General features: G+C 45.7%; 1 protein-coding gene across 1 annotated transcript in view; it reads left to right on the top strand.

Annotated features, from left to right (window-relative positions):
• Positions 1 to 12,937, top strand: part of LOC139160103 (E3 ubiquitin-protein ligase TRIM39-like) — a 53,806-nt gene extending 40,869 nt beyond the window's left edge. The window contains exon 7 of the mRNA XM_070737640.1: positions 11,526 to 12,937. Within this exon, the coding sequence (XP_070593741.1) occupies positions 11,526 to 12,046 (521 nt within the window). The 3' untranslated portion in view covers positions 12,047 to 12,937. The remainder of the gene's footprint in view (positions 1 to 11,525) is intronic.
• The last annotated feature ends 3,745 nt before the right edge of the window (positions 12,938 to 16,682 follow it).

The raw sequence follows: 16,682 nt of genomic DNA, 5'->3' as shown, positions 1-16,682 counted from the left end.
TTCAAATCTCCAATGACTAATCATCTTAATATTATAATCATATTTCATTGCAAATCATAATCAATTATTATTCAAATGTTTCTCACTTAATTGTCATTATCTCAATAAAATTTAATGACTTGAAATATATCTTAAGAACAATACCTAATAAATCTAGCTACATCATTTCATAGTTAATGCATACTCAATAATCTATCATCCCTCCTTAAAACAGCATTTTTGCCAATCCTCAGGGCTTTTATTTTTTATCATTTTAAACCCATATATTTTCTCCTTGCCTCTCTTTTTAACGAAATATAAGATCTATTGCATTCCCATTCTGACTTCTTTCTTGCTCTGCCATTTCTAGGGTATCAGGTCATTTTTCATTTCTTAGTGCTTAAAGTATTTTTATTTATTTATTTTGTCCTACACAATAATATACAATGAAGCTTATAGAGATATAGTAGAGAAGATATATGAGATATTAGAGAGACTATAGGATCTGGGACAGAAGGCACTCTAGTGCGCTTATGCACGCCCCTTACTGACCAAAATGTACCCTCTAATTTTCTTTCGGTGTGGGCGGAAAAGTATAGTGTCTGAGCGACTGTCCCTTTGGGACTGGGCGGCATAGAAGAATAAATAAATAAATAAAGAAATAAATAAATAAATAAATAAATAAGAAAAAAATCCCTTCTTTTTTATTAAAAGAAATTAATAATTAAAAAAAATCAAAATCCATTACTATTAAAACTAAATCAACCAGCAAAACCAAAAACATAACTATTAATAAAAACAGGTGAGGGCTGGGTTTTTTTTCTCTGTTATTATTTAAGTGCTTTTACCATATGATTTAAATCAAGAGTCACTTCTCTTTTTGTTTCTCTCTCTTTCCTGTCATTCTCTGCCTCAATCATTTTCTCATTTCTCTTTTCTCCCCTTTTTTCTATCATTTTTCTCTATCTCCCTTCCACTCTTCTCTCTGTGAGCAGTGGCTGGCACCAAAGATCCCAAGATCCTGAAAAACAATATACTTGGACTTCTCCTTGGTCATTGAACTTTTCTCTCCAGAACTCACTCTTTAGAACTGGTGCTGTATTGCTGACCTGATGGAATATCATCTTAATTATTTCCTATATTTTTTGCACTCTATAACTTTAGCACTTTATAACTTTAACGATTTTCTAATAATTATATGTCATTCTATTAAGATCTTGAGAATAACTTAGTGTTCCTATTTTAGTGTAATTGATTTTTTATATTGTTTTTTAAATTGAATCTATATTGAATTTTTAATAATTAATATTTTAGCTAATTTATTAGAAGGGTTTTTTAAAACTAATGAATTATTGGGGTGGGTATGATGATATGTATGAAATCAAGGGGGGGAGGAGTGGCTATTGTAGCCAGGGAGAGCCTTGGCTTGTGTAGACTCGTTGCTCCAGAGATTGCGGGCTGCGAGTCCCTCCTGGTGAAGTTGGACTTAGGGGTCCAGGTGGGCTTGTTTCTCACGTACCTGCCTCCCAGCTGCGTGTCACAAGCCCTGCCTGTGCTACTCGAGGAGGTAGCCGGGTTGGCGGTGGGGTTCCCCAGACTTATTGTCTTGGGGGACTTTAACCTGCCGTCGCTCGGTGAAACCTCTGGACTGGCACAGGAGTTCATGGCCACCATGACAGCCATGGACCTGACCCAAGTAGTACAGGGTCCGACTCATGAGGGGGGGCATGCACCCGACATGGTATTCCTCTCTGAGCAACTGAGTAATGGTCTGAGACTAAGGGGCTTAGAAGTGTTGCCTTTGTCATGGTCAGACCATTTTCTACTGCGGCTTGACTTCCTGGCTCCAATCCTTCCCCGCAGGGAGGCGGAACCGATTAAGCTGTTCCGCCCCAGACACCTGATGGATCCAGAGGGCTTTCAGAAGGCGCTTGTGGTTATTCCAGATACACTCGTACACAGTTCGGCAGAGTCTCTGGCTGAGGCCTGGAACAAGGCTGCAGCGGAGGCTCTTGACCGAATTGCGCCGTTGCGACCTCTCCGCGGCACTAGACCCCGTAGAGCTCCATGGTTCAACGAGGAGCTCCGGGAGTTGAAACGCCAGAAGAGACGTCTAGAGAAGCGATGGAGGAAGAGTAAGTCCGAATCCGATCGAACACTTGTAAGAGCACATGTTAAGACTTACAAAGTGGCGCTCAAGGCGGCAAGATGCGCGTATCATTCCGCCTTGATTGCATCAGCGGAATTCCGCCCGGCCGCTCTGTTTAGGGTGACCCGCTCCCTTCTTAATCAGGGGGGAGTTGGGGAGCCCTTGCAGAGTAGTGCCGAGGATTTTAACACGTTTTTCGCTAATAAAATTGCTCGGATCCGAGCGGACCTTGACTCCAATTGGAATACAGAGTCGACTGACAACGAGTCAGTTGAGGTGACTGGGGCACGTACTTGTCCACCTGTCTGGGAAGAGTTTGATCTGGTGACACCTGATGAAGTGGACAAGGCCATTGGAGCTGTGAGTTCCGCCACCTGTTTACTGGATCCGTGTCCCTCCTGGCTGGTTTCGGCCAGCAGGGAGGTGACACGAAGCTGGGTCCAGGAGATTGTCAATGCTTCTTTGGGGAGGGGGTCCTTCCCGGATCCCTACAAGGAGGCACTTGTGCGCCCCCTCCTCAAGAAGCCTTCCCTGGACCCAGCCATTCTCAACAACCATCGACCAGTCTCCAACCTTCCCTTTATGGGGAAGGTTGTTGAGAAGGTGGTGGCGCTCCAGCTCCAGCGGTCCTTGGAAGAAGCCGATTATCTAGGTCCTCAGCAGTCAGGATTCAGGCCCGGCTACAGCACGGAAACTGCTTTGGTCGCGCTGATGGATGATCTCTGGCGGGCCCGGGACAGGGGTTTATCCTCTGTCCTGGTGCTTCCTGACCTCAGCGGCTTTCGATACCATCGACCATGGTATCCTTCTGCGCCGGCTGGAGGGGTTGGGAGTGGGAGGCACTGTCCTTCAGTGGTCCTCTTCCTACCTCTCTGGTCAGTCGCAGTCGGTGTTAGTGGGGGATCAGAGGTCGACCTCTAGGTTACTCCCTTGTGGGGTGCCTCAGGGGTCGGTCCTCTTCCCCCTACTATTTAATATATACATGAAACCACTGGTTGAGATCATCCAAGGGCATGGGGTGAGGTATCATCAGTATGCAGATGATACCCAGCTTTACATCTCCACCCCTTGTCCAGTCGGCGAAGCAGTGGAAGTGATGTGCCGGTGCCTGGAGGCTGTTGGGGTCTGGATGGGTGTCAACAGACTCAAGCTCAACCCGGATAAGACGGAGTGGCTGTGGGTTTTGCCTCCCAAGGACAATTCCATCTGTCCGTCCATCACCCTGGGAGGGGAGTCACTAACCCCCTCAGAGAGGGTTCGCAACTTGGGCGTCCTCCTCGATCCACAGCTCACATTAGAGAAACATCTTTCAGCTGTGGCGAGGGGGGCGTTTGCCCAGGTTCGCCTGGTGCACCAGTTGCGGCCCTATTTGGACCGGGAGTCACTGCTCACAGTCACTCATGCCCTCATCACCTCGAGGCTCGACTACTGTAATGCTCTCTACATGGGGCTACCTTTGAAAAGTGTTCGTAAACTTCAGATCGTGCAGAATGCAGCTACGAGAGCTATCATGGGCGTTCCTAAATTTGCCCATGTCACACCAACACTCCGCAGTCTGCACTGGTTGCCGATCAGTTTCCGGTCACAATTCAAAGTGTTGGTTATGACCTATAAAGCCCTTCATGGCACTGGACCAGAATATCTCTGGGACCGCCTTCTGCCGCACGAATCCCAGCGACCAGTTAGGTCCCACAGAGTTGGCCTTCTCCGGGTCCCGTCAACTAAACAATATCGGTTGGCGGGGCCCAGGGGAAGAGCCTTCTCTGTGGCGGCCCCGACCCTTTGGAACCAACTCCCCCCAGATATCAGAGTTGCCCCCACCCTCCTAGCCTTTCGTCAGCTCCTTAAAACCCACCTCTGTCGTCAGGCATGGGGGAATTGACATGTTCCTTCTCCCTAGGCTTATAAAATTTATGCATGGTACGCTAGTGTGTATGATTGGTTTTAACTTGTGGGGTTTTTAAAATTAATTTAAATATTGGATTTGTTTTACATTGTATTGCTATTGCTGTGAGCCGCCCCGAGTCTGCGGAGAGGGGCAGCATACAAATCTGATTAAACTTAAACTTAAACTTAAACTCTCTCTTGCTTTCTGTCTCTCTCTCTCTTGCTTTCTTCCTCTCTCTCACTCTCTTCCTTCCTCTCATCTCTCTCTTGCTTTCTCTCTCTATCTTTCTCTCCCCCTTTCTCTTTTTCTCACTTTCTCTCTCTTGTTTTCTTTCTGTCTCTCTCACTCTTTCTCTCTTGTTTTCTTTCTCACACTGTTTCTCTCTCTTGTTCTCTCTCCCTTGCTATTTCTTTTTCTCCACCCTTTCTCTCTCTCTCTTTCTTACTTTCTCTCTATCTTGATGTCTGTTGCTCTCACTCACTCTCATTCTGCTGTGTCTGCTTAGGAACAGCCGGCCGGTTAGAGACGTGCGATTGGCGTCCCTATCCTTGGTGCTGATAGGTCGCGTATCCCCAGATACATTGTAAGCGGGAAAGTTACTGTGTATGGATTGGTTCCTGCCTCAGCCTGTATGTGATATATAAGCCTGTTTATGTTGTTATTGCTTTAAGCCTGTACCTGCCTGCATGGCACGAGTTCTGTATTAAACATGGTGATTAATTAAGGCCTCTCTGTCACACTGGCGACGAGGATTCGAGCCATCTATTGAGAGATTATTATCACGTACACACTGAAAGTAAGTGAGGATGTCTGTGCAACTTACTTTTGCCCCCTTTGACCCACAAGGGGAGACGTGGGACTCGTATGTCGCCCGTTTTGATTGCTTCCTGATCTCCAATGGCTACATGGAGATTTCTGGGGATAGGAAAAGGTCATATTTTCTCGGGTTTTGTGGTCCCGAGATGTTCGAGACGGCCCAAGCATTATTTGCCCCGATTTCCATCCACGATGTTTCTTGGGAAGATTTCTTAAAGACTTTGCAAGACCATTATGCCCCAGTGCCCTCACGGTGTGCGCAATGTTACAAGTTTTATCAGCGTAACCAAGCCGAGGGGGAGTCGATTAATGACTATGTGGCCGTTCTTCGCCGAGCGACTTTGTACTGTGAGTTTGCTGATCTTAATGACTACCTACTTGACAGGCTATTTTTCGGGGTGAGGGACGGTCGCCTGAAGCGGCGCCTCCTGGCTATCCGCGATTTGACATTTCAGGCGGCGCTAGCGGAGGCTCTTGCTTTCGAGTTGTCAACGCAATCGCTGGCTGCCATGGACAGCGCAGTAAATGTCACTCAAAAGGTATCGGAGAAATCGGATAAGGCCAAAGTTTCCCCAGAAGAGGAGGGCAGTCCTGGGGCAGAGGAGGAAGATGTTTGTAAGCTGGCGGCAAGTCGGAGCCGAGACCTGCCTCCTGCACACCCCCGTCCCCCACTGTCACCTTGTCGGGGGTGCGGGGGTAATCATTTCAGGTCCAACTGCCCTTCCCGAGACTCGGCGTGTTGGCGTTGTGGTGCCAAGGGCCACATAGCCAGGGTCTGCCAATCAAGCAGATCTTCTCCAGCCACCAACAGGGAGCAGAGGGAGCCCCAAGGTTTCACTCCCCGATGGCAACGGAAATTTTCCTCAAGTCGACGCGAGGATTGCAACGCCATCTTCAGCGAGCCACATTTAGCTACCACCTATGTCAGGGAGACGTCTGACTCCACGGAGAAAATTTTGGTTGAGGTTCTACTGGGGGGTTCACGGTGCAAATTGCAGGTGGACACTGGCTCTGCCCACTCGTTAGTTTCTTGGGCTACGCTCAAACGATGTTTTCCCACTATGAGCAAGGGTCGCTTGCAGCCTTGTACTTTACATCTGAGGGACTACCAAGGAGCACCGATTCCGGTTCTGGGACAGGGTCGTTTTGCGGTGCGGTTCAAGACTTTTGCAGGCAGATTACCACTGATTGTGGTGAATGGACCGTTCTCTAACCTTGTAGGATTGGACTGGTTTCAGTCTTTGGGACTTTCTGTTACGGGGGTGAATGCAGTCAAGGAGTCTGGGGGATTTGAGTCGTTGGCACGGGAATTCCCTTCAGTATTTGATGGCCAATTGGGATGTTACACGGGAACCCCAATTTCGTTTAGTTTAAATCCCCAAGTTCCAGCGGTTCGTTTAAAAGCCCGTCGAGTCCCCATTCCTCTTCGCCCGAAGGTGGACACTGAGCTGGACAGGCTAATTGCCCAAGGGGTTTTAGAACCGGTAGACCAGGCTCGGTGGGAGACCCCTGTGGTAATTGCTTTCAAGGGGGATGGGGGGATCAGATTGTGTGGGGACTATAAGTGTTCCGTGAACAAAGCGTTGGCCCACCATTCATACCCACTGCCAGTTGTGCAGCAGTTACTGCATACCCTGGGTAAGGGTCGAGTATTCGCAAAGCTTGAGCTCTCTCAGGCTTATCAGCAGCTCCCCGTCGACCCACTGACTGCGGAGGCCCAGTCTATCATCACTCACCGGGGGGTCTTCAAATGTCATCACTTGCAGTTTGGGGTCTCCATTGCCCCGGGGATTTTCCAGGGGTTGATGGAAAGGTTATTATATGGGCTGGAAGGAACGGTCCCATATTTTGACGACGTTCTGGTGTCAGGGAGTTCCATAGACGAATTGATGGCAAGAGTAAGGAAGGTATTATCCAAGTTCAGGGACGCAGGGCTTAAGCTGAAAGCCAAGAAATGTGTGTTTGGGGTCCCAAAGGTGGAATTCCTGGGGTTCACTGTGGATGGGGAGGGAATCCATCCTACCCCTGAGAAGACTCGGGCGATCTGGGACGCCCCTAGGCCAACATCCAAAGCTGAACTTCAGGCCTTTTTAGGTCTTCTGAACTTCTATGCGGTTTTTATTCCGCATAAGGCATCGGTGGCCGAGCCATTGCACCGTTTATTGGACAAGCATTCTAATTGGCGTTGGGGTGAAAGGGAGGAGGTCGCATTCAATGGGGTTAAAGCTTTACTTACCTCTAACAATGTTCTGGCCCAATACTCACCTGGATTGCCCTTGGTGCTCACATGTGATGCTTCGCAGTACGGGGTAGGAGCAGTCTTGAGCCACAGACTGCCCAATGGAGCAGAAGCCCCCTTGGCGTTCTTTTCCCGCACCCTAGCTAAGGTGGAACGGAACTATGGACACATTGACAAGGAGGCACTGGCGTTAATAGCTGGGGTCCGGCGATTCCATGACTATTTATATGGCTGGCATTTCGAACTGGTAACTGACCACCAGCCATTATTGGGGCTATTGTCAGGCACCCGACAAAGTCCGACTATTCTGTCCCCCAGAATGTCACGTTGGATTGTTTTCCTAGCTAACTATTGTTATACACTGTCGTACAAACCTGGGCGCCACATTGCGCACGCAGATGCCCTCAGTAGGTGTCCATTGACCGATGTTTTAGTTGACCCCGCTCCAGCTTGCTCGGTATTCTCTCTTTCGGAGGGGGCCATTACCTTGTCAGCGGCCGAAGTGGCTTGGGAGACGGGGCGGGATAAAATGTTGACCCAGGTAAGGCAATGGGTACTAAGGGGGTGGCCCTCAGCAACCCCTGTTGAAGCTTTTGTTCCATTTTCCAGATGAAGGACAGAACTCTCCGTGGAGAAAGGGATCCTGCTAAGGAGGAGTAGGGTAGTTATTCCTGGAAGGCTGCGCAGCCAGATGTTGGCACTCCTGCACAGAGGCCACCCTGGAATTGTGCGCATGAAGAGTCTGGCTCGGGATTACGTGTGGTGGCCAGGTATGGACAAGGAAGTGGAACATCAGGTGGCAGAGTGTGCGGCATGCCAGGAGAATCGTCCATTACCTCCCCGAGCCAAGCCGTTAGCGTAGGAACCGCCTGCCGGGCCATGGACTCGCATACATATAGATTTGGCCGGTCCCTTCATGGGACAGACATTCCTCATCATCGTGGATGCCCACTCCAAATGGGTAGAGGTCGTGCACCTAAAGTCAACTCAGTCCCAGGCTATTATAGGTTCCCTAATGAAGCTATTCGCCACACATGGGTTCCCCGACCTCCTGGTCTCGGACAACGGGCCGCAGTTTACTGCACTACTGTTTGAGTCATTCTTGGCATCAGCTGGCATAAGGCATGCATTAACATCGCCTTGGCATCCAGCTAGCAATGGTCAGGCAGAACGGGCAGTTCGGTCAGTGAAGGATGCCCTTAAAAAGATGCCACAAGGTTCCTGGCAGGCTAGGCTGGCAGATTTATTGCTGGCTCAACATACCACCCCTTGCGTGGCTACGGGTAAGACCCCAGCGGAGTTGCTAATGGGTCGCAAGCTCCGGATTATATTAGTCAGGTTACATCCATGGTATTCCCAGACTGTTCCGTGGCCAGAACCCCCAGCCAGAGAGGTGAAGGTAGGAGATGCCGTTTATGTGCGCTCGTACTCCGGGGGGCGGATTTGGGAGAGAGGAAGGGTAAGCCGAGAGCTGGGGCCTCGGTCTTTCGAAATAGACTTAGCCGATGGCAGAGTATGGAAAAGACACTTGGACCATATTCGTCTGGACAGAGGGGGTGACCGGAACGGGAATATTGACCCCGATCAGCCTGAATCTGGGTGCAAGGAGCAGAGTTTACCAGAGAGGATTTCCGAGGAGCCCGCCCAAGTGGACATTCCGCGGGCAGAAAGCGCTTCGGCTCCTGAATTAGAAAGAAGGGAATTTCATCCCACGCTCAGGGTAGATCCTCCAAGCGAGCCTCGGCGCTCGGAGAGAGTTCGTCATAAACCAGCATATTTAAAGGATTATGTATGTATCATTCAAGGGAAAAGGAGTGCTGTGTCTGCTTAGGAACAGCTGGCCGGTTAGAGCCGTGCGATTGGCGTCCCTATCCTTGGTGCTGATAGGTCGCGTATCCCCAGATACATTGTAAGCGGGAAAGTTACTGTGTATGGATTGGTTCCTGCCTCAGCCTGTATGTGATATATACGCCTGTTTATGTTGTTATTGCTTTAAGCCTGTACCTGCCTGCATGGCACGAGTTCTGTATTAAACATGGTGATTAATTAAGGCCTCTCTGTCACACATTCTCTCTCCGTTCTTCTCAGCGGAGGCTGGCGAAGGTGATTTTCAATGTCGGGGGCACGCAGGCGGTTGCGCGTGCTCCCTATCCCCCTGCTAGCCCGCTCGGAATATTCAAAATAAGAAAAGCCTTCGCCGGCGAAGGATTTTCTTATTTGAATATTCCGAGCGGACTAGCAGGGAGATAGGGTGCGCGCGCAACCGCCCGCGCCCCCCCCCCCGACATTGAATATCACCTTCGCTGGCCTCTGCTGAGAGAACGCCTGCCACGCCTCTCCTGCAACCCCCTTGCTGAGAGCCCAGGATGAAAGTGCTCTCGGCAAAGGTGAGACGGGCAGGGCGTGCGTTCCGGGTGCAGGAGGAGCTGCACCGAAAGGCAAGAGGTGGCGGAGGAGCAGAGGGGGCGGGCGGGGGGCAGCGCCGAAATGCCGATGGGGCCGGAGGCACCGTGGGGAGGCAGGGGCGGCCGCGGCTCCCTTCCCTTCTGCTGCCGGCGCCTCCCCGCCCCCCTGCGGGCTGGCAGGGGGATGGGGAGCGCGCGGCCGTGAAAAAGGGTGCGCGTGGGGGTATTTTGTGGTGTGCGCACGCAGACGCGCGCAGCTTTCAGGGAACGGTGCTGACCGCTTAGGAATCTAGAGAGGTCAACCGTGGATAGTCTAAGGATAAAGTGTTGGGGGTTACGGGATGATACTATGGAGTCCGGTAATGAGTCCCACGCTTCAACAACTCGATTACTAAAGTTGTATTTTTTACAGTCAAGTTTGAAGCGGTTAATATTAAGCTTGAATCTGTTGTGTGCTCTTGTGTTGTTGTGGTTGAAGCTGAAGTAGTCGCCGACAGGCAGGACGTTGCAGCATATGATCTTGTGGGCAATACTTAGATTATGTTTAAGGCGTCGTAGTTCTAAGCTTTCAATACCCAGGATTGTAAGTCTAGTTTCGTAAGGAATTCTGTTTCGGGTAGAGGAGTGAAGTATCTTCTGGTGAAGTATCTTTGGACATTTTTGAGGGTGTTAATGTCAGAAATGTGGTATGGGTTATTTATTTATTTATTTTTAATTTATTTATTTATTGGATTTGTATGCTGCCCCTCTGCACAGACTCGGGGCGGCTAACAACAATGATAAAAAATTTTCACGTATGTATGTAGATTGTTCTGAGTTCGGGTTTTGCCCCGTGTAATACTTTGAGTGTCTATGCGACGTTTCGGTGAAATCACATTCACCATCATCAGGCTGAAGTTATAAGCTTCGTGCTGTGAACTCAGAACAATCTACATATATATATATTGACTTCCGCGTTTTTGCAATGCTGTAGGGAAATCCCAGGAGGGGAATCCCAGGATCGCAAAAATGGGGGCTCTGCTGGACAGAGTAGGGGGGACAAAAACAGGAAGAAAAGACTCAAGGAGCTCAAGGGAGGAGAAAGGTGTGGGGGAGATGAGCGGAGTGGGGTGGACAAAAACGGGAAGAAAAGACTCATGGAGCTCAAGGGAGGAGAAAGGTGTGGGGGAGATGAGCAGAGTGGGGTGGACAAAAACGGGAAGAAAAGACTCATAGAGCTCAAGAGAGGAGAAAGGTGTGGGGGAGATGAAGAGAGTGGGGTGGACAAAAACGGGAGGGAAAGGCTCATAGAGCTCAAGAGAGGAGAAAGGTGTGGGGGAGATGAGCAGTGGGGGGGGGATAAAAACAGGAGGCAGGGACTCATGGAGCTCAAGAGAGACTCTTTTCACCTTGCTTCGTTGGGACTCCCTCCCCCCCACTCTGTTCGCCTCAGCTTTCTCTGGCCACCGCTTTTTTCCCCCCAGCCTTAATATTTTGGATTCTCGTAAGGGGCTTGCACGCATTATTGGCTTTTCCATTGATTCCTATGGGAAACATTGTTTCATCTTATGAACTTTTCACCTTACGAACCTCGTCCCGGAACCAATTAAGTTCGTAAGATGAGGTATTACTCTCTCTATATATATATATATGCCGCCCAGTCCCGAAGTGACTGCTGCTCAGACACTATACATTTCCGCCCACACCGGGAAAAAAAATAGAGGGAACACTGGTCAGAGGGATGACAAACAGGCTGGGACTGAGACGGGGAGAGCCTGAGTGCTTGGAAAAAGGGGGACAGAGGGTCCCTGTACATTGGCAGCCCCATCAGGTAATTCTGGGAGTTGAAGTCCACAAGTCTTACAATTGCCAGAGTTGGAGAACTCTTAACAAGGCAAAGCTTAGGTGACGTTTAAAGAAAAACAATGAGTCTTCCAGTCCTGGACGGGGTGTTTGGAAACTGAACTCCCTTCACACAAGAGGGTTAAAGTCTTGGAGGTGAAGACACACGCAAGGTCTCTAACTGAAGCTCTTCTTCTTCCCCATCCTTCCTTCCCTTCCCCCTTGCAGAGAATGTAACTCTGGACCCAGGCACAGCCGATCCTAACAGCCTTCGAATCTCTGGAGAGCAAAAAAGCATCGTAGGATTTTTGCTAGGTAGAAAAATGTCTACTCCTTCTTCCCAATACCCCCAAAGATATGAATATAATCCTTTTGTCCTTGGCTGTCAGACGTTCTCAACTGGGAGACATTTCTGGGAAGCAATTGTAGGGGATGGAACAGGATGGGGTGTAGGGGTTGCCAAAAAGCCAAAGAATGCAACAAATATTTATGTGCCGACCAGCTGCTGGCAGATTGGGAAATGGGAAGGGAAATACATGGCCAAGTCTCCATCAGGATGCTCTAATCTGGTCCTGACTGAGAGGCCCACGAGGATCCGGGTCTTTCTCAACTGCGAAGAAGGGAAACTGAAATTTTTTGATCCTACGACATTAACTCTGCTCCATACATTCTCTGACACTTCCTTGGCTGGAGAGCCCCTTTGGCCCTGTTTCTATTTCACCAAGGATTCCCACATGACCCTCCCCTAAAAAAGGGGACCTCCATAAGCAACACTTTGGAAAAATCCCATTTTTCAAGCAGGGATCTCTGAAAGCCTTTAAAGCAGAGGTTCCTTAGCTTTTTACTACTTCAGCTTCCTTTATTGTCCATTCTGTGCCATACCAAATTGCTTGGAGTTGTGTAACTTTGGAAATTTAAGTAATGGGTCAGTCAATCAATCTAAGAAAGTGGGGTGTGCACCGGACCAGATTATCTCCGGGACCGCCTTCTACCGCACAAATCCCAGCGACCAGTTAGGTCCCACAGAGTGGGTTTTCTCCGGGTCCCGTCAACTAAACAATGTCGTTTGGCGGGACCCAGGGGAAGAGCCTTCTCTGTGGCGGCCCCGGCCCTCTGGAACCAACTCCCCCCAGAGATTAGAATAGCCCCCTCCCCCTCCTTGCCTTTCGTAAGCTCCTTAAAACCCACCTCTGCTATCAGGCATGGGGGAACTGAGATATTCTTTTCCCCTAGGCTGCTACAATTTATGCATGGTATGTTTGTATGTATGATTGGTTTTTATAATAAGGGTTTTTATCTGTTTTAGTACTGGATTGTTGCATGTTGCTTTTACCACTGTTGTTAGCCGCCCCGAGTCTACGGAGAGGGGCGGCATACAAATCCAATAAAATAATAATAATAATAATAATAATAATAATAATAATAATAATAATAATATAAGCTTGATAAGATGTAATGTCATATGTTTAGGTGTATCAGTATTAACGATAGCTCATGTTACAGCCAAACCCATAAATCATGGACTTTCGATGTCCATCACAGTTCTCCTGCCCATTTATGTACTTTGCTTGTTTGTTTAATGTTTAGTTGCAACCAGTGATTGTAATTTTATGGTTGTCTCCTGGGTTATAGTTCATTCCTTTGCAATTTTATGTCAATAAATGTATTTCTATCTCTTTTTTTCCAATATGAGATTTTATTTCTACTTTAGAGTGGCGTTGTTACTTTGATGTTTTGTGAAATCAAACAAATCAGTGATTATTCACTGTAATACTGTACGTACATAGAAAGCGAAGACACACAGAAGACAAAAAGTAAACATACCATCTGTTATAAACAGGAGATGTGAGTGCTATATGAACTAAATATTTCACCTGGTCAAGCCAAAATTCAAGTAGAATAGTTAATGGAATTGTAAAAATGAAATTCATTATGAAATAAATACATTACTTGACAAGATGCCAGATAACATCCTTTTTCCTTCTTGCTTTAAGCCCCACTCTGCCTTATATTGAGTAGCTATAAAAGAAGCCAATCTAGTGTGGTAGTAAAGAAATCAAGCTAGAAGCCATGAGTTCTAATCCTGCCTTCGGCACAAAGCCTGCTAGTCGACCTTGGACCAGTCACTCTCACTCAGCCCTAGGAAGCGGGCAATGGCAAGCCACTCCTGAACCTTGACCAAGAGAAGTGGAGGGAGATTCCTCCAGGTGGCCACCAGGGGTCAAACAATCTGAGGCAGATGTAATGTACAATTAATACAATATGATAATATAGAAGGAACAGTTAACATGCTTCCTGGATGAAAAACTTTGGATACTCGATACATTTAGACGACTGGGACAAACTCTGGAAAGAAAACTATAAATTAACACTATTGGTTCCTTACAAGGAAAATCTGTATAACATGTATTATCAATGGCATTTCACTCCCGCCAGACTCACCAAAATTTATCCCAACATAGGTCCCCTATTTTGGAAATGTAAAAAAGAACTCCGAATATACTACCATATATGGTGGTCATGACAAATGGCACAAAATACTGTAGTTGGATAAAAATTAATACTTGGCTAAAAGAAATGACCCAATGTGACACTGAAATAAGACTTGAGACCTATTTATTAGGAATTATGAGAGGACAATATACTAAACCAAATTATTATCTAATTATTCATATACTAACTGCCGCAAGATTGGCATATGGCCAAAATTGGAAAGACAAAAATCTCCCATCAGATAACATGATAATTAATGAAGTACAGTGTTCCCTCGATTTTCGCGGGGGATGCGTTCCGAGACCGCCCGTGAAAGTTGAATTTCCGCGAAGTAGAGATGCGGAAGTAAATACACTATTTTTGGCTATGAAGCTTTCCCTTAACACTTTAACACTGCTGTTCTGTTTAAGAAAAGTAACAAATCTTCTGTTCCCGGGTCACCCTGACCCGGACCGAAAACTCTTCATTTGCAGTGCTTATGTTTGGTCAATTTGAATACTTTTTTCACTTGGAAAGTAGTCTGAACATTTCTGCACACAATGATATGAAAATTGAACTGAAGAAATTAATCCTTATTGGTTTATTTTGCACATAAATATGCCTCCCCCCCCATTTTTGTGAATTTTCTTTAGGTTTATTGATAATTATGCCTGCAAAATACATTCTATTTTACTAAAGGTGGTGTGGGATTGGTAGCTTGAACATTTCTGAACATAATGATATGAAATTTGAACTGGAAAAATTGATGCATATTGGTTTATTTTGTTGATGAAATGCACGCCCCCCCCCGTTTTTTTTTAATAGTCTTCACTTTATGGATAGTTTTGCTAGCAAAATACATTCTACTTTACTAAAGTTGGTGTGGGATTGGTAGCTTGAACATTTCTGAACATAATGATATGAAAATTGAACTGGAAAAATTGATGCATATTGGTTTATTTTGCACATAAATGTATGCCTCCCCCCGTGTTCAATTATTTCAATTTATATAAAAATTATGCTGTTAATTTCAAACTTACATACTTTTTTTTAGTAAAATGGATTTGTTTCATAAAATTAGTTCTCTGGCTACAATGTGGTTGATTTTCAAAATGATATTCCAAACATTTCTAGACAAATATGTATAAACAGTGACAATAATGGCACATAGTAAGGCCGGGGGGTGGTGGCCCTTTTGTGGCAAAAATAAACCAATAAGAACCATTTTTTTCAGTTCATTTATATTTTTCTTATATTCAGAAATGTTCCATTTAGTATATCAAACCTTTTGGGGGGAAATTCCTTAGGGATTTGTAGCCTTAAAAAAATAGAAATTGACACGAAATTCAAAAAGGATGGGGGGAGGGGCTTTTTGATCAAAATAAAAATATAAGTCTCAATTTTTCCAGTTCAATTTTCATATCATTATGTTCATAAATGTTCAAACTAGTTTTCCAGTTGAAAAAGTTTTCAAAAAGATCAAATTCAAGTACCATATATACTGGAGTATAAGCCGAGTTTTTCAGCCCAAAAAATGGGCTGAAAAACACAGCCTCGGCTTATACTCGGGTCATTGACAAAGTCACCACACGAGGGCGCCATTGTTTGAGCCAGAGCGAGGAGGCACCAGCTTTTGTCCCCTCTCGCATGCCGTAGTTCCTCTCCCTGGCTCAAGCAAGGAGGCAGCCATTTGCTCCAACGAGGGGAAAAAAGCAATAGGAAGCTGGTGAGGTTGTGTGTGTGTGTGTGTGTGTGTGTGTGCATGCCCCCTCTCCCCCCCACCGTGAAAAAAGCCAGTTACCTCTTGCTGAAACCCAGAGGCTTTTTTTTTTACTCCCTGTGTGTATTTGTCAACAGGTTTACAGTAATTATTCCTTGCTCTTGTTCCTTAATCCTTAGTTGGATTAAAAAGGCCCCCTGCAGTCAGATTCTCCTCCCCCTCCTTTGAAAGGATTTAAACTGTTTAAAAAATGGTATTTTGTGGTAGTTGCTGTCCTTGCTTGGATAGGATCTAATAATGTGTTATGAGGCAGAGCTAGACAGGAATTCTTTTTCTGTCTATCTTTCTATCTATCTATCTATCTATCTATCTATCTATTTTTCTATCTATCTGTCTGTCTGTCTATCTATCTTTCTATCTATATCTGTCTGTCTGTCTGTCTATCTATCTATCTGTATCTATTTCTATCTATCTATCTTTCTATCTATCTATCTATTTTTCTATCTATCTATTTTTCTATCTATCTATCTATCTATCTATCTATCTATTTTTCTATCTATCTGTCTGTCTGTCTATCTATCTTTCTATCTATATCTGTCTGTCTGTCTATCTATCTGTATCTATTTCTATCTATCTATTTTTCTATCTATCTATTTTTCTATCTATCTATTTTTCTATCTATCTATCTATCTATATCTATTTCTATCTATCTATCTATTTTTCTAGCTGTCTGTCTATCTTTATATCTATATCTATCTATCTATCTATCTATCTATCTATCTATCTATTTGGTTTTCTATGCTGATAACCTCACAGCAGCTAATGCTGAAGCTCTTCTTTGGATACACTTATTTATTTATTTGTTTGTTTGTTTATTTATTTAATTGGATTTGTATGCCATCCCTCTCCAAGGACTCAGGGTGGCTCACAGCATATATAAAAACAGAACAATAATGTAAATCCAATTAATGATGAGAAGGAATCCAGTTTTGAAGGATTTTAACTCTTAGGTTTTAGCTTTGTTGCTGATCGAGCTACTTTTTTTACTTTTTAATTTATTGTTAATATTGTTAATTTGTTTACCCTCTTTTAAATTTACAGAGCTAGTTTACTGGTTTTCTTTAAAATAAATATTCTAAAACATGTCTCAATTAATGTAATTTTATTGTTTTCCATTTTTATAAGTTACCAGT

This window comes from Erythrolamprus reginae, chromosome 2, assembly GCF_031021105.1.
Source record: "Erythrolamprus reginae isolate rEryReg1 chromosome 2, rEryReg1.hap1, whole genome shotgun sequence".
NCBI lineage: Eukaryota > Metazoa > Chordata > Lepidosauria > Squamata > Dipsadidae > Erythrolamprus > Erythrolamprus reginae.
This window is presented reverse-complemented; position numbering and strand designations above follow the sequence as displayed.